General features: G+C 39.3%; 1 protein-coding gene across 1 annotated transcript in view; it reads left to right on the top strand.

The window, feature by feature from the left end:
- RAD9B (RAD9 checkpoint clamp component B) overlaps positions 1 to 24520 on the top strand; it is a 29057-nt gene that overhangs the window by 784 nt on the left and 3753 nt on the right. Inside the window, exons 2-10 of the mRNA XM_049619339.1 lie at positions 1391 to 1461; positions 2256 to 2408; positions 2615 to 2729; positions 9802 to 9901; positions 11350 to 11456; positions 17510 to 17616; positions 17699 to 17763; positions 18319 to 18441; positions 19812 to 20052. Of these exons, the coding sequence (XP_049475296.1) occupies positions 1391 to 1461; positions 2256 to 2408; positions 2615 to 2729; positions 9802 to 9901; positions 11350 to 11456; positions 17510 to 17616; positions 17699 to 17763; positions 18319 to 18441; positions 19812 to 20052 (1082 nt within the window). The remainder of the gene's footprint in view (positions 1 to 1390; positions 1462 to 2255; positions 2409 to 2614; positions 2730 to 9801; positions 9902 to 11349; positions 11457 to 17509; positions 17617 to 17698; positions 17764 to 18318; positions 18442 to 19811; positions 20053 to 24520) is intronic.

Raw genomic sequence — 24520 nt, 5'->3', positions numbered from 1 at the left:
GGCGGGGGGCGCTGCTCAGTTTCTTCATCTGTAAAATGAGAATAGTAACGTTTTCCTTATAGGCCTTGTAGGAATGAAACGGAGATGCATGTAAAGAGCTCAATAATAGATGGGAATGTATAGGAACTATTGCATGCTACAAATAGTACTTAAACAAGGATTTTCAGAAACTTCCTAAAGTTTCTATTTAGGAAAACGGTGGTTTCCTACATTTTGTAAGGTGTGAAGTGATCCTAGAAAGGCATCTTGTGTTGTGGCTGGCTTGCTCTGTGTTGAGGACAAATATGGAATAGTAGTAATGAACAGGAAAGGGAAGCACAGGCCCTCAGCTGTTCCATGTTCTCAGAGTTCTAGGAGGTTCTCTTGCAGTATATAGCTCACTTCTCGATAAGCAATTATTTGTCTGATTGTTTTTGCTTTTTCTCCTGGACTGTATGTACGGTGAGGGCAGAACCGTTCCTGTCCTGTTCACTGCTCTACTCCCATTGCCTTGGGTTGTACCCCAAACATAGTGGGTGCTCAAAACCTAGTCATTGGAGGAATGAAGGGTCTGCAACAGGCAGCTCTAGGAAAAAGTGTTGAACGTGAAGTGGTAAAAGGGAGAAATGCCTCTTTCCCCTCCCCCCCCACCATTGGTCATCCCATCTCAGTTTGACACTGGCACACCCAATTCACACACCCTTGATTCTTAATATTGTAACCTGATTTTATGTTCTGGAATTAATTTTTCTTTTTTCTACTGTTCCATGGATTGCTGTGGCCATCCATTTTTATTGCAGCATAGTATTCCATATCCATTTGTCACATTTTGTACTTATTCATAATTCATAAGAATATGAACTGTGTCATACCAGATTAGACCAATATGTCATTCATCCTGGCCTCTGATACAGGGCATCTGAGTGTGTTTGGTGAGATCTGAGATCTGGCATTTTGCGTGCTACCTTCAAATTTCAGAGATGCATCTTAAATGCCTCTAATTTCTTTCATGTGACTTGTTTTGACCTTGCCACCTGTGAAGTTATTGAATCCCTTCAACCTCTCCATGCTCTATTTTCACAGTTCTTTTTTTGGGCAGGGGTGGGGGGTGGTAAACCAAGTCTAAAAATACATTAGTATGGAAATTGGCTTGCTACAGTACAGAAAGGAAGAATGTTACTGCATTTTATCATTTTGCACACTCATTCTGTAAATTTATTGATCTCTTACTATGTGTCTAGCATTTTGTCAAGAGTATTATTCTGTGTTTAAAGCAATTTGTAGCATTAGTCTATAAAAGACTGTTCTTTATGAATTTATCTTGAGTCCTGTGAATGCTGAAGTAGTCCTACAATTTGCTGTTATTGTTTGAGAGAAAAAATGTAAACCATACCTTTCTTTTGCTCCGTAGTATTTGGGAAAGCAATCCAAGCTCTATCACGAGTCAGTGACGAGCTGTGGTTAGACCCATCTGAAAAAGGTGTAAGTAAGAAAAGTGACCAATAGACCATCTATTAAGGCAAAAGAAGTTGTTTATAGATCCCAGTCCAGACTGAATGTTTACTATGAAATCCAGAAATTGTAATTATCCCTTTCATTGTTCATCTTTATTTTCCATATCTGAATACATTTAGAGCATATTAAACTTAAAAAGCATGCAGAGAACCACAAGAGATTTAAACCAGAAATTGCAAACTGGTGGTTGAGAAGCTAGATATTGCTTGCAGAAGTGTTTTGTGGGACTGCACTGTGTTTAAAAAAAAATAATAATAATTTTCTAAACTTAAAAAATTGGGAGTCCACATAAAGATCGGAGTTTTCTGCTTCTCTTGAAAACTTAATATCGGACAGTTTGGGGCCAGCATTCCCAAGCGGAAATAGTTGGCTGGCGCTGATGGATGGTTTCTCCCTTTAGACAGGACAAGAGATTGCCGTTTTGCTGCAATCTTTTTACCCCCTTTTACGTTGCTTTCTGCCACTTTGAGCATTAAAGTTAAAAGGTGTTTACAACTTTACAGTTTCAACATGCAAGATATTAGAGTTAATACCTATACGTGTTCAATATAGATGTGTACCTGTGTGTGTAGGTATGCAAATTCAATGCATAGTGGATAATGCAACCTATTTAATATCTATAATAATTCATATGTAAAATGTAGTCCATAGAATCCAGTTAACATCCTATATTTAATTGCAGTGTTACACATAATAGAATTTTTTGAATGAATCCTTTAAAGAACGTTGATTTTTTTCCTTAATAACTATTATTTTTCCAGCTTGCTTTAAGATCTGTGAATTCTTGTCGGTCAGCATACGGATGTGTTCTCTTCTCTCCTGTGTTTTTTCAACATTATCAATGGTCAACCTCAGTGAAAATGAATGATAATGATTCGACTTCATCAAACTTAAATTGCAAATTGGGAATGAAGGTAAATATAAGTGGCCCTGTTTTTCTCTTGTATTGCAGGAATATTTATTATATATGATATAACATCTACCTTGCATTTAATATATGGCTTAAAGGGCGTGGGGAACAAATCTATTCATTTATAAATATACATACTCTTGTTAGTTCTTTTAAACTAATCAAACAACCAAACACCAAACCATGTTCTATAATGTATTTGTGTTACAGTCAATTCTGCCCATCTTTAGATGCCTGAATTCCCTCGAAAGAAATGTAGAGAAGTGCAAAATATTCACCAGGTCTGATAAATGTAAAGTGGTTATTGAATTCCTCTGCAGACATGGTAGGTATAATTAAAGCTAAAGTATCATGTGTTTTTTGTTAATATTTTTCATGTTTAGAATATTGAAAGTGCATGTCAAGACTTCTCATTGCATTACTGCTTAGAATTTGTGTGGTTTTGTTGTAGGGCCGTTGTAAATACTTGGAAAGTATTATCTTGTCTCTGTAGAAGTATTATGAAATGATTTGTATTCAGTTTTTCCTCTTTTGACTTATCAGTGGCACAAGCTTGGCCTGTATACAAACCAAAATTTTTTTTAAATGTCTTTTTGAATTCAAACAACTGGTGATTCTAAAATTAACTGGCTGCTTGATGATATTCTGTAAGAGTGCCTTGGTAACAGCGTTCTTTGGTAAGAACAGAAAAGAATCATGCCTACCTGTATTGAAAGTCCTCCAAGAGGCACATAGTATTATATCTGGGGCTGAAGGAAGCATGGTAACTGGCCCACAGTCACAAAATTAGTAAGTCACAGTAATAGGAGCCAAAACTTTTATACGTTTTCTCTGTTACACGAAGCTGTAAAACAGATTTCCTGCCTCCCAGCCTTGCGTGGTAGATATTCAAACATACCCACGGGACATTTACATGCTTAAGTATGTATAGTACGGTGGTTAAGAGCATGGACTCTGGAGGCCATAAGGTCTAGGGTGGAATCCTGCTCTGCCCTTTCTTTGCTGATACTTTGAGCAAATTATTTTCCATCTGTTTGCCTCATTTCCCCCCCAATGTAAAATAGGGTCATGTTAGTACGAGCTTCCTTGGGTTTTAGGGAAGGATTTGATGAGTTAGAGGAAGTTATAGTTCTAAAGGGTTTAAAAGAACATTGGCACATTCTCTGTTAGCTTGTTGTATTTATTATGATTGCTGCTATTTTATTTGACATTAGCATGTAGAATTGTATGCTTTAAAAAAGCTCATGCTGGGCGCTTGCGTGGCTCAGTCGGTTAAGCGTTCGACTTTGGCTCAGGTCATGATTTCACAGTTCATGGGTTTGAGCCCCACATCGGGCTCCGTGTGGACAGCTCAGAGCCTGAAGCCTGTTTCAGATTCTGTGTCTCCCTCTCTCTCTGCCCCTACCCCACTCACACTCTGTCTCTGTCTCTATCAAAATAAATAAACATTAAAAAAAAAAAAAAGCTCATGCTTGTGATATTAGTCCACATCTTTTTTTGTAATGGAATGGTCTTCTGGAAGGTTATTGTAGTGTTACAGTTATCTTATATGTCTTACTTAAATTTCACCTCATATTTGTATTATAATCTTTAATTTTTCCCCTGCAAAATATCAATGATTTAACATGATTTCCCCCTTCTTTGAACTTTAGTTCATGTAATAGCAGAATCACGTAAAGAGCATGATTAAAAGCACAGCAGGCCTTGATATCACAGACTTGGGTATGGATTCTTCTGTGCTGCTTCTTCTTCTTCTTCTTCTTTGTTTTTAATTTTTTTTAACGTTTATTTATTTTTGAGACAGAGAGACAGAGCATGAACAGGGGAGGGTCAGAGAGAGAGGGAGACAGAGAATCCGAAACAGGTTCCAGGCTCTGAGCCGTCAGCACAGAGCGCGACGCACGGGTCAAACTCATGGACCGTGAGATCATGACCTGAGCCGAAGTCGGACGCTTAACCGACTGAGCCACCCAGGCGCCCCGGTTGGTTTTTTTTAAAGTTTATTCATTTATTTTGAGAGAGAGAAAGCACGAGCAAGGGAGGGGCAGAGAGAGAGAATCCCAAGCAGGCTCTGCACTAATAGCGTGGATTCCAACGTAGGGCTCGAACTCACGAACCGTGAGATCATGACCTGGGCTGAAATCAAGGGTTGACACTTAACTGACTGAGCCACCCAGGCACTCCAATTGGTCGATTTTCAGTAGCTTTTGTAGGAAAGCTATATGAGTTGGGATGCTTTAAGTTGCAAGTAACAGGAAAAAAAAAACACAGAAAACCTAACTCAAACTAACTTTAACAATAAGGAGAAATAGTGGCTCATGGAAATGAAAAGTTCAAAATTGGGTCACAGGTGTGGGTTTGGTTCAGCCTGCAGCAGCTGCTGCTTCTTTTCCTTCTCCTTTTTATTTTATTTTTTGAGAGACAGAGCATGAGTGGGGGTGGTCAGAGAGAGAGAGGGAGACAGAGGATCCGAAGCAGGCTCTCCGCTGACAGCGGCAAGCCCTATGTGGGGTTTGAACTCACGACCCACGAGATTATGGCCTGAGCTGAAGTCAGACACTCAACTGACTGAGCCACCCAGGTGCCCCTCTCCTTTTTCTTTTTTTTTTTTAATTTTTAAAAATGTTTTTATTTATTTATTTATTAAAAAAAAAATTTTTTTTTTAACGTTTATTTATTTTTGAGACAGAGAGAGACAGAGCATGAACGGGGGAGGGGCAGAGAGAGAGGGAGACACAGAATCGGAAGCAGGCTCCAGGCTCCGAGCCGTCAGCCCAGAGCCCGACGCGGGGCTCGAACTCACGGACCGCGAGATCGTGACCTGAGCCGAAGTCGGACGCTTCACCGACCGAGCCACCCAGGCGCCCCAAAAATGTTTTTATTTATTTTTGAGACAGAGGGAGACAGAGCATGAGCAGGGGAGGGGCAGAGAGAGGGGGAGACACAGAATCCGAAGCAGGCTCCAGGCTCCGAGCGGTCAGCACAGAGCCCGACGCGAGGCTCGAACTCATGGAGTGTGAGGTCACAACCTGAGCCGAAGTCAGATGCTCGACTGACTGAGCCACCCAGGTGCCCCTCCCTGTCCGTTTTCTTTTTAAAATTCACTCAGCGCTCCTTTCCTCCACGTGACTTATCCTAAGGCTAGTTTCTCTGATAAACTTTCAATAATAAGGTGGCTTGCAGCAGCAGCTGAGGCTGGATGCTTCCTCTTTCACATCCAGTGGGAGCGAGAGCCTTGCCTCATGTATCCATTAAACAGAAGTTCTTGCCTTTGCTCTGGTTGGACCAACCTAAACTCATCTTCGTGGCCGGGAAATTCACTCCTGAAGCATCATACCTGGTCCAAATTTAGCTGTAGGGGGGGATAAAATTGTAGCAATTAATTTCTACCAATGAGGGCCCATCAGTGATGCTGGAAGTAGAGTCAGTCCCGCCCAAACCTCATGGCAGCTGCAAAATGGGGAAGGGACAGCTCAGGAAAGAAGGGGAACGTAGGAGATAGATGCTGCTACTTAATCAGGTAAGTACTTATCCCTCCCCAAACTGTGTGCACCCAGAAAATAAAGCTTGCAACTCTATATTTATAATCTGGTGGAGAAACGTTCAAATTTGGTTGAGAAAAATCACCTGGGCAGGGATAGCCAATAAGCTGCTAGAAATACACATTTGGGATTTGGTAAGAAATTAAGGATAGTGATGTAAACCTGGCTCTCTTCACTGATAGAAAACACTTGAAAACAAAAACCGAGCTACTAAAAAGGACTGACTTCTCTAAATCTAACCATGAAAAGTTTCTGTAACAGTGATTTCTTGAATTATTTAGCATCTGCAAATAGATAAACAAGGATTTATACCACCGAGAAGCAAGATTTAGCTGGAATATTTATGTCATTAATAATTCTACCGATTCTCCATGCTTTTCTTTTGCACTGGCCCTAGAGTTTCTAAAAATGAGTCCATGAGTTCCTGAAGAACACACTCGGATATGAACCACCTGCTAATATGTTCTGTCCTGGCTCAAGGGGACAGGACTCCAACAGAGGGGAGCTTCCATAAGAGGAGTGCACTGGGATACTGAATGAAAATAAGACTTTGAATCATACGCATATATTAATGAAGTGATGTCAAGAAGGTTGGACTCCTTCAAGTTTTCAAGTTTTGGGCATTCTACAGACGTGCTAATGATTCTAAACTCAATGGTGAACTTACAGGGATCGAGGAATATTTGAATAACTTACAAGATTTTTGAAGTATCACTAGCCCCTAAAATTCTAAACTCTACAAATGTAACATCTCCAAACTAATGGTTCGTCCTTAGCTGTACCCCTTCAGGTTTGAAAGAGTTCTCTGGACCCATTGAGGGAAGTTTGAAATAGAGCTTATGAAGTGGCAGGTAGAATTCTTTCATAGCGCCAGGAATCCCATGGCAGGAGCAGATGGTATGAGACACCCACTACTCAGCGTGGTCCATCGACTGGCTCCTGGGCCCTAAATTGTTGTTACCGTTCCGTGAGAAGATAGCGAGCTTATGCCAGAATTTAGGCCAAATACATTACTAAGCATTTGCATTAATTCAGCTGTTGTTGTTGTTAATAGTACTATTTTATCAAAGAAGGCAGTCAGTTCCTCTTTTTTTTTTTTTTTTTAAGGTTTACTTATTGTGAGAGAGAGCACAAGTTGGGGAGGGGCAGAGAGAGGGAGAGAGAGAGAATCCCAAGCAGGCTTTGCACCGTCAGCCCAATGCAGGGCTCAGATTCACGAACCATGTGGTCACCACCTGAACCGAAATCCAGAGTCTGACGCTTAACCCACTGAGCCACCCAGGTGGCCCAGAAGTCAATTCTGATGAAAAATCCCTTGTCTCATTACAGTCCAGTGCTTTGTGCAGCATAAGATAAAGCCAATAAATGACCCAGGGGGGAAACAGGACTTCTAAATGTTTGTGCCATTTGCATGCTACCAAGGGAGATTGTTATTGTTATTAAACTAGAAACTAGAAAAACCACAGCGAAGAGGTACATCAAGCCAGATTACTCGAACAAGGGACAGTGGATGTTCTTTGAGCCAGAGACTCGAAGGAGAGAAAGCCGAAGAGGAAAGGCTCTCTGGTTAGTGGCATCACATCTGGGTAAGTTTCCAGCAGGCAGAAATGGGAAGGCATTCTGTGATGAGGGAGCAGTGTGATCAAAGGCACAGGTTGAAAGTGTTTAGCACCTGTTCATAAGGTAAAAGGTGAAGGAAGCCGATGGCAAGAAAAGGAGCATCGGGAATGACAGATTAGACATTTCTCAGCCTGGACATCTTTGGCAATGCCAGTATTCGCTCGAGGGAAATATTTAGAGGTATGCTTGTGCTGTGTGTGCCGGGGCTGTTTGTGAACAGTACCTGCGAAACCGGTAACGGTAGTTGCCTCTGTGGAGGATACAGGGCTGGCAGGAGTCAGGAGTGGAGGATGACTGACTTTTCACTGTCTCTCTGGTATCTTTTGAACTTTCTACCATCAGCATCTATCTATTACGTGTCCCTCCAAAAGTAACTCGAAAATATTTTTAAAAATAGGTAAGCTATGCCAACTTTTTAGATTTGTGTCTTCCCCAAATAGAAATCACAGCGATCCTTCACAATGCCATGCTCTTTGTAGTACATCTAAAATTTACGGACGAAAGCAAAGATGAAATAGGTCAGCTTATGTTACTCTAGCGCTCAAAACTCTCTCTCTCAAAAAAAACCAAAAAAACAAACAAACAAAAAAAAAAACAAAACCACCTTCCCCATTTTACATAGGGTATTAGCCAATGATCTTTCAATGGCCAGTGAGGTCCTACATGGGTTGGAAGCCCTCTGCCCAGTAAGCTCCTTCTCCCAGGTAGCATGTAACTCGCTGTTTCACTTCCTCCAAGTCTTCACTCAGATGGTGTCATTTCCATGAGGTCTTTCGTGACCTCTCTATTTGCAATTGCTACCGACCACCACTGGCACTCCCTAGTCTTTCCTGCTTTGCTTTTCTGTGGTCTTTATCACCCTGTGACATATTAATTATTTACTTACTTATTTTCTTATTGTCTGTCTCCTCTCCCTAGAATGTAAACACTATGAGGATAGAGATTTTTGTCTGATTTGTTCTTTGCTAATCCCCAGCTCCTAAAATTGTTCTTGTGTAGTAGATTACCAAAAAAAAAAAGATCTCACAAATTATTTGCAACACCCCCCTCTTCAAAAGCTGGAGTCTGATTCCCCAGCTGGAATCATGGCTTGCCTTGGGCTTTATCAATTAGATGCAATAGAAGTGATATTCCGTGAGTTCCAAGCCTAGGCCTTAAGAGGCCTGGCAGTTTCCCCTGTTAAAGTAGGAACTTTTCCTCAGCATGAGAATAAATGCAGCACAGTATAGACTTATGGAGGATGAGGGACCATGTGGTGAGAGGCCCCCGCCATGCCTGTTGTCTACTGAGGCCTTAGACCTGAAAGTGAAGCCATCCAAAACGTCCAGCCACAGCTAAGCCAGCCTAAACCAGAAGGACTCAGTCGAATTGTGAGAAACAACAAATGTTTGTTATTTTGGTTTGTTATCCATAAAAAACTAACTAATGCAGCTTTGTACATAGTAGGTGGTCAGTAAATACTTAAGAAATTAATAAATGTTGCTGTTATTAATTTGGTACCAAAAAATCCCAGTTAGTTGAGAAACATTGTTTCTAGTGAGCCCTTTTGATTCTCACTGCAACATTATTATGCTGTAGAAAGTTACAGCCCACTTGGGTTTTATTACATCGGCTCTGTATTCAAACTTAGATTCAAATTTTGACTATACATGTTAAAATAGCATAGCCTTGGAAAGTCAGTCTCTCTCAGCTACAGTTTCCTCTTCTGAGAGTAAGTGCTTACACCATAGGAATATTGTGAAGATCAGAGGTCATGTATGTAAAATGTGTACTACAGTTCCTGGCACCCGGGGTCATAGCCGTTACAGCTGTACACTCTTCCTCTCTTCCTCCTCTCGGAAGAAAAGAATCCACAGACCAGATGTTCATGTCTGACTTCCGAGAGTCCCAGAAGTCTGGAAATAATAGACGTGGATAAAAGGTAGTGAAAGGGAATTGTAAGTACGTGAACTGTAATGGGCAATCACTGTTTTACACACAATTTAAGAATTCACCTGTATTTCAAAAGAACTTGGGAGCTCTGCTGATACTGTCCAAGGACCCGGCATGTTGCATAATGTCCACTAGGGGGCGATAAACACATTTATGGAGGAATAGTGTTCCTTCAAGCTATGTATGCACCTGCCTGATAGATAGTAAATGTTACTTTAATTTTGTTTGGCTGTGATGCTTAGACTTTTTAAATAGTTTGTTTTGCACTTAAAATTATTAAAAGGTTTATTTATTCTTTTTAAGGTATTAGAAGAACTCATAATGTATGTTTTCAAGAAAGTCAGCCCTTGCAAGTTATTTTTGAAAAGAATATGTGTTCTAATACACTAGTGATTCAACCAAGGTAATGAATTCTCTGGTATTTATTTTTCTTTTTCTGAATACGGGCACATAGTAAAGAATTAAGCTTTGTAATCAGTTATATTTTTTAAAAAAGCTAATATTTAACTTGTAGAAATCACCTTACAAAGTGAAGAGGAAACCATGAAAAAGATAATAGTAGATAATATAACTGCTTAATGGTAGCAATGATGATTTAGTGGCAAGAAAGTTCTGAAAATATCCTATTACTGGATTTTTATATTAAGTGATACCAAGATAGAAATATATTACCTAATAATACTTTGCATTTATATATTGCCTTCTGAGTCTTTAAAAAAATTTTTTTTAATGTTTATTTACTTTTGAAGGGGGGGGAGGGGCAGAGAGAGACAGAGACACAGAATCTGAAGCAGGCTCCAGGCTCTGAGCTGTCAGCACAGCTCAACCCACGAACCATGACATCATGACCTGAGCTGAAGATGGACGCAACCGGCTGAGCCATCCAGGCGCCCCTGTTGTCATTTTTTAACGTCAGGTTATTTGGTATCTTATAAAACACCTCCCCCCAACACTGGAAAAGTTGCTAGATGAATTTGGCAGGTGTTCCTGAAATTTTGGCATCAAGAAACACTGCTGAGCTAATGTGTAGCATCAGGTTAACATCAACATCACATAAATTCTAAGAATCTCATTTTTTATCTAACAACACCTCAATTTAAAAAGTATCCCAGAAGTTGTCATGCAGTAATAAAAAGATAACATAACTAAGAGCTGGCAAAGGATTTGAATAGATATTTTGCCAAAGAAGATATACAAATGGCTGAAAAGCGCATGAAAAGGTGCTCACCATCATTAGTAGTTAGGGAAATACAAATTAAAACTTTAAATCTGTGAATTGTACAGTATGTGAATTCTGTATCAATAAAGCTGTTTTTAAAAAGGGAGCCCCAGGATAAAAGGGCATTTGGGATGTCAAGACAACCTTGAAAGTATAGGTATAATGTAGGACAAATAACAAAGGGAAAGAGAATATAGGCAGCAGGCTGTTTGTAAACCTCTACCCTCACCTGGGTCTCCAGCAGGTTCTATTTGAACAGCTCTGTTTTCTTATATCTCCCTTAGGCATATGATTGCAGGCCATTAAAAATATATATTGATCATATAAAAACATAGAATTAAAAACATTTTCTTCCAGTGTCTGGTTTATCTTGCAGCTTTCACATGTCTTACTAAGAATATATTTTACTATTTTCTTGGCCTGTCAAATGAAGTTGCCGTTTTAAAATACACTGAAAATATTGCAGCTCACATAGAAAAAAGAAAATACAGGGGTTTTTTTGGGTAAGTTTTTAAAAATCTAGCCTGACTAACCTGTTTATTTCCAGATTAAAGATTTGAGCCTTATTTAATAAGACTTTTTTTTCCTGCTTGTTTTTCAAATAACGTAGTACTTTTCTTTACATTTTGTAGAGTGCTTGCTGAGGCGATTGTTCTTTTCACATCAAGTCAAGAAGAAGTTACTCTTGCTGTTACCCCACTCAGTGTTTGCCTTAAGAGTTCCAGTGACGAACCAGTGGGTAAGGACTACATCTGTCACGACACTTAGATGGAATGTCACTTCCTGACTTTCTTGATCACTGACCACAGTAAACATTAGTGGCATGACATTTATTCTTGTCTAAAAAGCAGTAAGATGTAGAAAGATCATTAAAATTTTTGAGAGATCCAGGAAATGGAACATAACCAATAATTAAAATATTTGGCTTTGAAATTCAGGTTGTTTTATTTTTTAGATTAATTAATTGATTGATTTTTTAATTTATATCCAAGCTAGCATATAGTGCAACAATGATTTCAGGAGTAGATTCCTTGATGCCTCTTAACCCATTTAGCTTATCCTCCCTCTCACACCCCCTCTGGCAACTCTCTGTTTGTTTTCTATATTTAAGAGTCTTTTATGTTTTGTTCCCCTCCTTGTTTTTATATTATTTTTGCTTCCCTTCCCTTATGTTCATCTGTTTTGTATCTTAAATTCTTCACGTGAGTGAAATAATATGATATTTGTCTTTCTCTAATTTCGCTTAGCATAGTACCTTCTAGTTCCATCCACACAGTTTCAAATGACAAGATTCTTTTTGATTGCCGAGTAATACCCCATTGTATATCTATACCACATCTTCTTTACCCATTCATCTATAGATGGACATTTGGGCTCTTTCCATACTTTGGCTATTGTTGATAGCGCTACTGTAAACATTGGGGTGCATGTGCCCCTTCGAAACAGCACAACCGTATCCCTTGGATAAATACCTAGTAGTGCAATTGCTGGGTCGTAGGGTAGTTCTATTTTTAATTTTTTGAGGAACCTCCATACTGTTTTCCAGAGTGGCTGCACCAGTTTGCATTCCCACCAGCAGTGCAAAAGAGATCCTTTTTCTCCGCATCCTCGCCAACATCTGTCGTTGCCTGAGTTGTTAATGTTAGCCATTCTGACAGCTGTGAGGTGGTATCTCATTGTGGTTTTGATTTGTATTTCCCTGATGATGAATGATGTTGAGCATTTTTTCATGTGTCAGTTGGCCATCTGGATGTCTTCTTTGGAGAAGTGTCTATTCATGTCTTTTGCACATTTCTTCACTTATTATTTGTTTTTTGGGGTGTTGAGTTTGATAAGTTCTTTATAGATTTTGCATACTAACCCTTTATCTGATATGTCATTTGCAAATATCTTCTTCCATTCTGTCGGTTGACTTTTGGTTGTGCTGATTGTTTCCTTCGCTGTGCAGAAGCTTTTTATTTTGATGAAGTCCCAATATTTCATTTTTGCTTTGGTTTCCCTTGCTTCTGGAGACCTGTTGAGTAAGAAGTTGCTGTGGCCAAGGTCAAAGAGGTTTTTGCCTGCTTTCTCCTCTAGGATTTTGATTGTTTCCTGTCTTACATTTAGGTCTTTCATCCATGTTGAGTTTGTTTTTGGAAATTCAGGTGTTTTAAAATTAGGAGAATGGTGGGGTGCCTGGGTGGCTTAGTTGGTGAAGCATTCGACTTCAGCTCAGGTCATGATCTCATGGTTCATTAGTTAGACCCCTGCATCAGGGTCTGTGCTGCCAGCTCAGAGCCTGGAGCCTGGTTTGGATTCTGTGTCTCCCTCTCTCTCTGCCCCTCCCCCACAAGAGCATGGGCATGCATGTTCACTCTCTCTCTCTCAAAAATAAACATTAAAAAAGATTTAAAAATATACAATTAGGAGAATGGTTACTGAGAAAAGTATATCTTCAGTTAAGATTTTAAGATCTGTTTTTCATCTTTTTTTAAAGTTTTTTTTTGTTTTGTTTTGTTTTTAGTAATTTCTACATCCACTGTGGGGCTCAAACTCACAACCCCAAGATCAAGAGTTGCATGCTTTTCCAAAAAGCCAACCAGGTGCCCCTGTTTTTCATCTTTTATCACCCTTTGTGTTTGGCACAAAAAAAAAATTAAGAGGGAGCAATCCAATTGAGATTATCTTTGATCACCTAAGAAGAAAAAGTAGCTCCAAATTAGAGATGTAAGATATTCCAGATGGCAAATACACACGGCAGAAAATGTGACTACGTCTTAAGTCAGCTCTTCCAAGAGTTACCTGGATTTAATGGAGAAACTAAGGCATGATTAAATTGGCAGTTTTGCTACCAAGAAAATTGACTAGGGTCTTTCAGACATAAGCTGTTTGAGACTCTTTAATTTTGGGTAATTGTGTGTGTGTGTGTGTGTGTGTGTGTGTGAGAGAGAGAGAGAGAGAGAGAGAGAGAGAGAGAGAGAGAGAGATAGCAGTAAAGAATATGAAGGGAGGGAATTGTATTATTTGAAGTGAAAAACCAGTAGAACCAGGGCTAAAATTGGATCAGATGACTTTTGTGGTATTTAGTTGGTGCCATGTTCTTTTCTAAACGGTTTCCAGTTGTGAATTCATGTAATGTTTGTAACAACTCTGTGATGTGGGTACTATTATGCCCATTTTTCCATGTGAAGAATATGAAACACAGAGAAACGAAGTGACTTGCCTGGTGTCACACAGTTAGTAGTGCTGGAATATTATCTGAATGTAGGCTTCAAGGCACAGGCTCAATACCACTGTGTTATTATTGTTTCTCTGAAGTCTTATCTAGCATTGTTTTTTGACACCCAGAAGTGCATGATTTGGAAAATATATGCTTATTCTAGTAAAAGGGTCTGTTTTATATTCCGTAGTGCCATCTCTGAATAAAGATGGCCATTGTGTCTCACCAGGAGACACTGTCCCTTGTGAGAAGCTTTCTAATGAGTAGTTATAGTTATGGTTGACTGGGGACTTATGGGCACAAGTAGCAATTGGAGACCCAATTATGCATTTTATTTTTTAAGGTTTTTTTTTAACATTCATTCATTTTTGAGAGACAGAGACAGAGTGCAAGTGGGGGAGGGACAGAGAGAGTGGGAGACACAGAATCTGAAGCAGGCTCCAGGCTCCGAGTTGTCAGCACAGAGCCTGATGCGGGGCTCGAACCCATGAACTGTGAGATCATGATCTGAGCCAAAGTTGGATGCTTAACCCCGAGCCCCATCTGTTTATTACTGAACTTACTCTGTACTAGTACACTGGGAGTGACATGAGCGTTCTTGTTTGATAATAATGTATTTTTAGGGTAGTGTTTGATCCTTTTAAAAAGTATATACGGTTTATCCTTTGTTCTTACATAATTCATGGTCATTGAAGAAAATAAAAAACACAAACACTAAAAAAAAAAAAAAGTCACCTGAAATCCCACTATCCAGAGATAAGCAGTTTTAATAGTTTGGGACATCTCCTTGTATACTTTAGATTTAACGACAGAAGATTGGTTGAGTGAAAGTAATGAAATACTGTGAAGCTATTAAAAGTAATTCAATAAAAAAGGGGCAGAGGACCTAAATACCCATTTTTCCAAAGAATGCATACAGATGGCCACAGACATATGAAAAGATGCTCAACATCACTCATCAGCAGGGAAATGCAAATCAAAACCACAATGAGAATGTGAGGGTGACCTGGCTGCAACATCTGTCACCCCATCCATTGCCAGGGTTGATTTGGCTAATCTGTCTGGCTAGGCAGGTGTCCCCTTCCTCCCTTACCGCTTGATGTGTGTCCCTCCAGAAGCTGTGTGCTCAGTTGAAGAGGATGACCTTCCCTGATAGAGGACTGTTCTTTGGTCAACGGTATACAAGTAGCTGCTCTCCCCTGCTACAACCTTCAAACAAGCTCTCACGGTCCTTTTGCAGGAGAACTTGGGTAGTCAAGCTTCCAAGACTTGAGACACATACAAATGAGGTGCTGCATGTGGTAGTCTGTCTTCCTTTAAAGAAAAAAAACACAACACACAATGAGATAATCATCTTAAAGCTGTCAGAATGGCTAAAATAAAAAACATAGAAATAATAAGTGTTGGCGAGGATGTTGAGAAAAAAGAACTCTTGTGCACTGATGGTGGGAATATAAATTGGTGCAGCCTCTGTGTAAAATAGTATAGAGTTTCCTGAAAAAATTAAAAATTGAAATACTAGGGGCATGTGGGTGGCTCAGTTGGTTAAGCGTCTGCCCCTTGATTTCAGCTCAGGTCATGTTCTCATGGTTTGTGAGATTGAGCCCTGTCTCGGGCTCTGTGCTTGGGATCTTCTCTCTACCTCTCTCTCTGCACCTTCGCTGCTTGTGCTTGCTGTCTCTCTCTCTCTTAAATAAACATAAAAAAAAAACCCCAAATACAATATGATCCAATAATTCCACTATTGGGTATTTACCCAAAGAAAATGTAAACATTGACTTGAAAAGATATATGCACCCCTGTGTTCACTGTAGCATTATTTAGAACAACCAAGATTTGGAAGCAACCCAAGTCCATCCATAGACGAATGGATAGAGAAGATGTGGTATGTATATAATGTAATTATTACTCAGCCATAAAAAAGAATGAAATTTTTCCATTTAAAACAACCTGGGTGTACCTAAAGGATATAATGCTAAATGCAATAAATCAATCAGAGAAAGACAAATACTATATGATTTCACTCATGTGGAATTTAAGAAACAAATGAACGAACAAAGAAGAGAAACAAACAAAAAGCATTCTCTTTTATATTATTTAATGTTCATTTATTTTTGAAGGAGAGAAAGAGACAGAGCACGAGCAGGGGTGGGGCAGAGAGAGAGGGAGACACAGAATCTGAAGCAGGCTCCAGGCAGAGCCCGATGCGGGGCTTGAACTCATGAGCTGTGATATCATGACCTGAGCCAAAGACTTAACTGACTGAGCCACCCAGGTGCCCCAGCATTCTCTCTCTTTTAAAAAAAAAAAAATTTTTTTTACGTTTATTTTTGAGAGACAGAGACAGAGCACAAGTGGGGGAGGGGCAGAGAGAGAATGAGACACAGAATCCCAAGCAGGCTCCAGGCTCTGAGCTCTGAGCTGTCAGCACGGAGCCTGATGCGGGGCTTGAACCCACAAACTGTGAGATCATGACCTGAACCGAAGTTGGACAATTAACCAACTGAGCCACCCAGGCGCCCCTTGCCCATTCTCGTCAGTGTAGAGAACAAACCAGTGGTTGGCAGAGGGAAGGTAAGTAGGGGGATTGTTGATATAGATAAAGGGGATTAAGAATACACTTATATTGATGAATACTGAGGAATGTATAGAATTGTTGAATTATTATATATGTGAAACTAATATAACAGTGTATGTTAATTACACTTCAAGTAAGGTGTAAAAAGAAAATGGAAGAAAAGGTACTCGTGTGTGTGTATATATTTCTGAGCATTTATATCAAACATTTTTGCAGTGAAAAACAAAATAATTTATTCTTGTCACTTATGTTTCTGTGGGTTTATGAGGCTCAGCTAGACAGTTCTCACTTGGGGGTCTTTCATGCAATTGCAGTTAGATAGCGGCTGGGTCTGGAATCATCTGAAGACATCCAAGATGTCTGGTAGTTGATCTTGGGAACACAGTTGGGCCGTTAACCAGAGTGACTGCATAGATATGGCCTCTCCATTAACTTGGACTTCATATAGCATGAACTCAGCATGGTGGCTGAGTTCCAAGAGTGAGTGTTACAGGATAGAGGAAGTGGATAGAGAATAGAGGAAGTAGAAGTTGCCAGTCTCTTCAGAAACCAGCACCAGGTCATTTCACCTATAGCGCCATATCCTATTGGTCGCAGTAGTCAGAGAGCCCTCCTACCCAAATTCAGGAGAGGGGGACATAGACACAGACCCCATCTCTCAATGAAGGAATGTCAAAGGACTTGTGGCTATTTTTAATCTACCACTTACAGTTGAATTTTCATATTAAAATTTAACAAATGGGGTGCCTGGGTGGCTCAGTGGGTTAAGCATCCGACTCTTGATTTCAGCTCAGGTCATGATCTCACAGTTTGTGAGATCGAGCCCCACATTGGGTTCTGTGCTGACAGTGTGGAACCAGCTTGGGATTCTCTCTCTCCATCTCTCTGTGTCTCCATGCTCACACATGCTCTCTCTCTCTCAAAAAAAAAAAAAAAAAAAAAAACCATTTAAAAAAAATTTCACAAGTACCTCTGGAACTAATTTTATTCTTTATTTTCCTATAATATCGAACAGATTTGACCAGTTCTGTGTACAGTGAGATGTTTGTTGGCCCAGATGAGTTTGACTTCTTTCAAATTGGAGTTGATAGTGAAATAACATTTTGCTTCAAAGAATTGAAGGTAAACAAAAATTTGTGTCAAAATTTCACTGGTAATTTTTAAATAAAGATTTCAACTATTTTTCTTCTTATTTTTTTTTCAGGGAATACTGACGTTTTCGGAAGCTACACATGCTCCTATAGCCATTCATTTTGATTTTCCTGGGAAGTAAGTCCTTGGGAAGTTTTCTGAGTTGTTTTTTTTTTTTAATTGTTGTTATGTATCAATAATAAACCCCTTTGGATCGCTTTGCAGTTAATTCACACCTCAGGAATTGCTTACTTTATCAGCAACACTTATCAAACTAGAATTTTGAAGGATGCCATAACAGGGCATTTTTTAATTGGTAATTGAGAAAGATATATTCTGCAGAGTGAAAACACTTATAAATTTGACATGGTGCCGAATAAATTGCCTAATTAGAAAATTATACATGGCTTAAATAAGTCTAATCTCTATGAAGCTATGATATTTTATATGGTATTTCAGAACTAAAATTTCAAATGAGATTAGGTTAGGATAGATGTGTTTTATGAAATCAGATCTGATGATGTCTAAGGTCCCTTTCGGCTCTTAGGAGTGCGTTAACTTTGTGAAAAGACAAAAAGGACTTCTACTTCTATGATCTCCTTTTACTCTTGAGTTAAGTGTCATTTTTTAATGTTTTCCCAGTGTCCATCAGAAAATGTGTATGATGTTTGCTCTGACTTTGCCTTTTTTTAGACCTATGGCTTTAAGTATTGATGATATGTTATTGGAAGCTAACTTTATTTTGGCTACATTAGCTGATGAGCCAAGTAGAGCATCTTCTCCGCAGTCACTGTGTCTTTCCCCAAAACAAAAAAGGTAAGGCCAATGTTTCAACATCTTTATTGTTTGGGAAAAAGCCATTGCAATCTTATTCTGAAATAATTCATCGGCATTCATTTAGGAAACAGTCGAGGAACAAAACATTAGATCAGATTGACCGAATCAGGAAGAGCTATGGTAGGACCTAACTAGCATTGAGATATCCTCAGTCATGTGTTAGAAATTTGCTTTTTCTGTTCTGATCAGAATTTAATAGTTTTGGTTTATCTTTGTTACTACCCAAAACTCATTTCCATTTTTGGTAGTCATTTTTTAGGAGGGATATGGTGTTAAGCTTCACCGGACAGTTTTTATCACTGCCTAGAACTCTCTTTCTCAGACAAGGAGACAGCCATTGTTTTTCCTTCCCTTTTTTTTGTCTCTTAGTAACTTTTTTTTTTTTTTTTTTGGTGCAGGGTTCTTCACTGTAAAAGTAGCTTAAAGGTACTATGGGAAATTTGGAAAATACAGAAGAGTAGAAAGAAGATAATCAAAATTGCACTACCTAGAGATAGCTACTGCTAACATTTGCCTCACCTTTTTTTTCTCTTATTTTGCATATACTTGCATTTTAAAATAAGATCAGGATCATATAGCATATGTAGTTTTCTATCTTGTTTTCCCCCCACAGAATATATTGTGAATATGTTCCAGTATCACTGATTATGATCCGGAAACATGGTTTTTCTTTAAGATTTTATTTCTTTTTTTTTTTTTTTTTTTAATTTTTTTTTTCAACGTTTTTTATTTATTTTTTGGGACAGAGAGAGACAGAGCATGAACGGGGGAGGGGCAGAGAGGGAGACACAGAATCGGAAACAGGCTCCAGGCTCCGAGCCATCAGCCCAGAGCCTGACACGGGGCTCGAACTCACGGACCGCGAGATCGTGACCTGGCTGAAGTCGGACGCTTAACCGACTGCGCCACCCAGGCGCCCCTAAGATTTTATTTCTAAGTAATTTCTGCATACAACATGGGGCCCGAACTCACAACCGTGAGATCAAGAGTCACATGCTCTACAGACTGAGTTGGCCAGGTGGCCCTGGAAACATGATTTTTATTGACTGTATAAAATATTATCATACAGATGTTTAGTATTTGACTTTTTTTCTAACTTTTGGTCCTGTTACTACATCACAGGTTTGTCTCATGCACACTGGGTTGCTTTACTGAAGAATTTGAATCTGTAGGGAGAATTTCTAAATAATCATATATGTAAATTTTAACTTTCAACAACTAGTTCTGTGTTGTTTCAATATATTCTCTAAACCAGTGTTATCACTGTCATCCCATATTGCTTCATCAGTTATATGAAAATATATATTTCCAGGCAAACAGTTCATTCATTTAATCTCTTAATACCTCAGGTCAGAGCCGCTGAGTTCAAATTCAGAGGCTGGTAAAAATGTAACCAGCAAGGCCCCAGAATGTATCCTGAGAAAAGTAGCACCTAAAAGGCTTTATCCGAAGGAGACTCTCACAGATGTCTCTGCACTGGAAAACTGTGGCAGCCCCATAATGAAAAGAGCGAATGGAGACAGGAGTGAAGTGTCGGAAAGCAGCGTCAGCGACACGGAGGAGGTGCCAGGGTCTCCGTATCTGAGGAAGGTAAAGGGAAAGCGTTGAGACGCGACTGACCCGACCGTGTCTCAGTCAGGAATTCTCATCATCTGTCTCCTTTTGCAGTCTCCTTGCCCAAGCTCACCCCAATATCCTGAAATTAGTTCATCCTTACTTTTTGATAGGGCAGAGGTGAAACCAGTCTGAGATGGTGCAAAGACTGACTTATATAGACTGTCAGTACAAAAGAGTTAAAAATTGCTCATTGAGTAACAAAGTATATTCAAGTAGAGATTTGGGTCACTTGTTTAAAAGAATAAATTATGATTTCTTACAAGATACTTATCTGTGAGTACAAATACTTTGCTAAAGTCATATAATTTCTTTTCTAAAATAAGTGTCCTCATTTTAGTTTTCAAATTTGGCTGGGAAACCCTTTACTCATTGTAGTACAAATACAAATTTCATCCCAACAGACATCATAAATTTTTTCATAGTGGAGTCCCAGCTAATAACACTTGTACTACCAACATTTTACTAGGTGGATAATAAGCTTTATGGAGTGCTGTTGTGTTAAACCTTATTATATCTATTGAGCTGAAGATAAATAGGATTTATTAGAAAAGTGAAGTATCTGAAATACCAGTCCCAATTTAACATGTTTACATTAATGTTTTATTCAAGCTACTTTTACTGGAAATACGAGTTTCTTAGAATTAGAAAATTGAAGGGAGAAAGAATATTTGTAAAAGTCACTATCTTTTATGCTGTATAAAAGATTTTTAGAATAGTAAAATTGGGTTGTAAACTCCATTTATTATTCAGTTTGATGCTATGAGTGTTTATTTTTTCTTTAAAAAATTAAAAAAAAATGTTAACATTTATTTATTTTTGAGAGACAGAACTTGAGCGGGGGAGGGGCACAGAGAGAGGGAGACACAGAGTCTGAAGCAGGCTCCAGGCTGTCAGCACAGAGCCCAACATGGGGCTCAAATCTACTGACCTTGAGATCATGACCTGAGCCGAAGTTGGACGCTTAACCAACTGAGCCACCCAGGCACCCCTCTTTAAAAATTTTTAATGTTTATTTTTGAGAGAGAGAGAGAGGGGGGGCGGGGGAGCGTGAGCATGGGAGGGGCAGAGAGAGAGGGAAACACAAGATCCGAAGCAAGCTCCGAGTTCTGAGCTGTCAGCACAGAGCCCAATGCGCGGCTCGAGCTCACAGACTGCGAGATCACGACCTGAGCTGAAGTCGGAGCTCAACCCATTGAGCCACCTAGGTGCCCCTGTAAGTGTTTACTGAATACCTGTTCCATTCCTAGCAGTTGACAGTTTTCTCTTCTGTATTCCTAGCTTGGCCATAAAGTGAAAACAGAAATTTGTCCTTTGATTATATGAAAGTGTTTTCCCCCTCCTCTTTTTTTTGGTCACACGTTATGTGCTTACTTTTTCACAGATAACAACACAAAAACATTTTCTGACTGCTTCACCTCCCTGAAATTCACTGAGATTGCCCGTTTCCTCAGTAGGGAAAGTGACATGTATAAAGAACTGTAAGCTCCATGAGCACCATTACAGGTACTCTTCTTCAAATTTCCTATCATGTCACTTAAATTCTAAAAAGGAAATTCTATTTTTAAAGGGAATTATTTACCGTAATGTGGCAAATTCCTGCAAAACTGAAATTGCAATATGGTTAAGTATGTATCCCCATACCATCTTCCTCCCAAACTACTGTGAGCCTTCAGGTTGGCCTCCATGCCTCCATGCCTCCATTCCCCTGCACTCCGGTTCTCCTCAAAGTGTTTTAGAAGATTTTGCGCAAACCTTCTAGCTGAGGATGGAGTACAGGGGTTCAGAGTGCTGGCTCCAGGTTTAGAGCTCCTGGCTTCACATCCCTGCTTGCCACTTACTAGCTGTGTGACTAGGACAAGTTACTCCTCTTTGTCTTAGTTTTTTTTTTTTTTTTTTAATCAGTAAAATGGAGATAATAATAATACTACCCATTAATTAGAACTGTGGAAACTAATTGAACCAATATATGGAGCTGGCACATGGTCGGTGCTCATTAAATGTTATTTTTAGGGGTGCCTGGGTGGCGCAGTCGGTTAAGCGTCCGACTTCAGCCAGGTCGCGATCTCGCGGTCCGTGAGTTCGAGCCCCACGTCGGGCTCTGGGCTGATGGCTCGGAGCCTGGAGCCTGTTTCCGATTCTGTGTCTCCCTCTCTCTCTGACCCTCCCCCGTTCATGCTCTGTCTCTCTCTGTCCCAAAACTAAATAAAAAACGTTGAAAAAAAATTTTAAATGTTATTTTTACACGTCACTCTCCTGTCTTCAAAACTCTTGGATCATTCCTTTTTTCCCATGAGATTACACCTAAACTCCTCAGAATGGCATTCGGGGACCGTCCCTAAGATATTTACTATGCTCTTCACTGGGCCTCCTCCTTCCCTCCCTCTTGCCCCATTGCAGAACACCCTCCACGCCGGGAATGGCAGATGGGTTTCCTCTCTAGTAACACCACCTGTCAGTCATTTGGTTGGGCAAGCTGAGAATGACTCAAGTTGTATCTCTAGTTGATTAGCAGTTATCTGCCGTGCACGCTAGAGGGCCATCACCTGTGAACCAGACTAAAATTGTAGCCATTATGGTGCTAGTGACATTCTTATGATAATATGGCCCATCCTGTTTGTTTCGTTTATTTTTAACTTTTCGTTTTAAAATAATTTCACTTCTAAAAAGTTGCAAAATTAGTACAAAGAATTCCTACATACCCTTCTCGCAGACTCTCCAAATGCTAACATTTATGTGTAACAGTACAATTATCATTTCATCAGAGAAAAATCAGAAAGTACAAATAAGAGATTTTCAGAGATGATCACTATGAACACTTTTATTATTACTCTACCTGTTAAGACTTTTTCTGTGCATATGTACACACTCACACTTGTACACATGCACATCAATTTTTTTTTAATTTTGAAATAAATTCAGACTCACAGAATTTAGTATATAATTCCGACATACCATTTACCCAGATTCCCTAAATGTTAACAGTCTCCTTTAGTCTGGAACATTTTCTAAATCTTGTTTTGCCTTTCTTTACCTTGACACTTCACTAGAATATCCCTGATTTTGAATTTTCCTGATGATTTCTTCATGGTTAAATTCCAGCTGTGTATTTTTAGTAAGAATACAACAGAATGACGCTGTGTTCTTCTACATCATATCTGGAGGCACATGATGGAGACTTGCCTTGGTAATCCTAATTTTTATCATATAGTTAAGGTGTTATCTGCCAGATCTCTCCACTGTAAGGGTACTTTTTTCTGTTAGTAATTGAAGGTGTCGTGGTGGAAGATACTTTGAAACTACATGGATATCCTGTTTCTCATCCTACTTTTTGCCTACTAATTTTAGCATCCATTGATGCTTTTTTTTGTCTAAAATAGTTATTACTGTGATGCTTGACAAATGGTAATTTTTTGGTGGGTAATTTTTCTATTATCTGATGAAATTGCACTTTAATAACTTTCCTTCCCCTCCTCTGTTATTCAGTTATTTAGATCACAAAATACTCTTGGATATTAATATTACTTTCTGGGTAATGATCCATAACTATCATTTATTTTGTTGCTTGAACTCTCCATATTTGGCCACTGGGAGACTATCTCTTTGGCATGTCTCCAGCATTTTTTGAGCACTTACTTACTTTTGGGAAATTTAAAGTGTGCTAGGCTTAACTTGTATTTCTCTGACTCCAACCCAAATGGAATCAGCCATTCCTCCCAGAGTCCTGGTTCCTTTGATTGCGGATGGTAGACAAAAACAACTTGTGGGTAGTAGGTTTTGTGCTCCTTTGTACTTGGGTTTCCTTGCTTCTAGGGCCTCTCAGCAGACAGAACTAGGAAACATATGCATTTATTGACACATACACACATACTGATCAATTTTTGTATCTATTTGTGTACATACATACATATGTACACGAAAACCCATGCATTCATAATGATACCTCCAGTTCCAGTCCAACACCACAGGGTTCATACTGGCCTCCCCCTTTTCTTTATAACTCCTTTGTCTGACAATGAGAAACTTGGCTGTTACTATCCACAACATGTTTACTTATTGCTCAGTCCAAGAACGTAGTTTCAGAATTGCTAACCCATACCCCTGGAAAAATGAATCTGCTAACAGAGGTATAATATTTGTGAACATTTTTGTGTCTTTAGCTATAAAGTGTATATTCAAAAGACCATTTTTCAAAGTTACTTAGGGTAGTTTCTTCCTTCACTCATATTTCAGTATGGTTATATTAATCATCATATGGATACCTTTGTTTGCTTGTCTTCCATTCTGGTTCTCCCCAAATCCTTGTTGATTTGGTCTTTGAGTGCTGACCCGTGAACAGCACTAGAAGTCAGAACTATGCAAGCGTCTCTGCAGAGACAAAGAAGGGATCATCACTCCCTTCTTTGTACCCTTTGTAGAGAATACATCTCATTAGTTTTTCATT

The sequence above is a fragment of the Panthera uncia genome, assembly GCF_023721935.1.
Source record: "Panthera uncia isolate 11264 chromosome D3 unlocalized genomic scaffold, Puncia_PCG_1.0 HiC_scaffold_8, whole genome shotgun sequence".
Taxonomy (NCBI): domain Eukaryota; kingdom Metazoa; phylum Chordata; class Mammalia; order Carnivora; family Felidae; genus Panthera; species Panthera uncia.
Note: the sequence above shows the minus strand (reverse complement) of the source record. Positions and strands in the feature narration are given on the sequence as shown.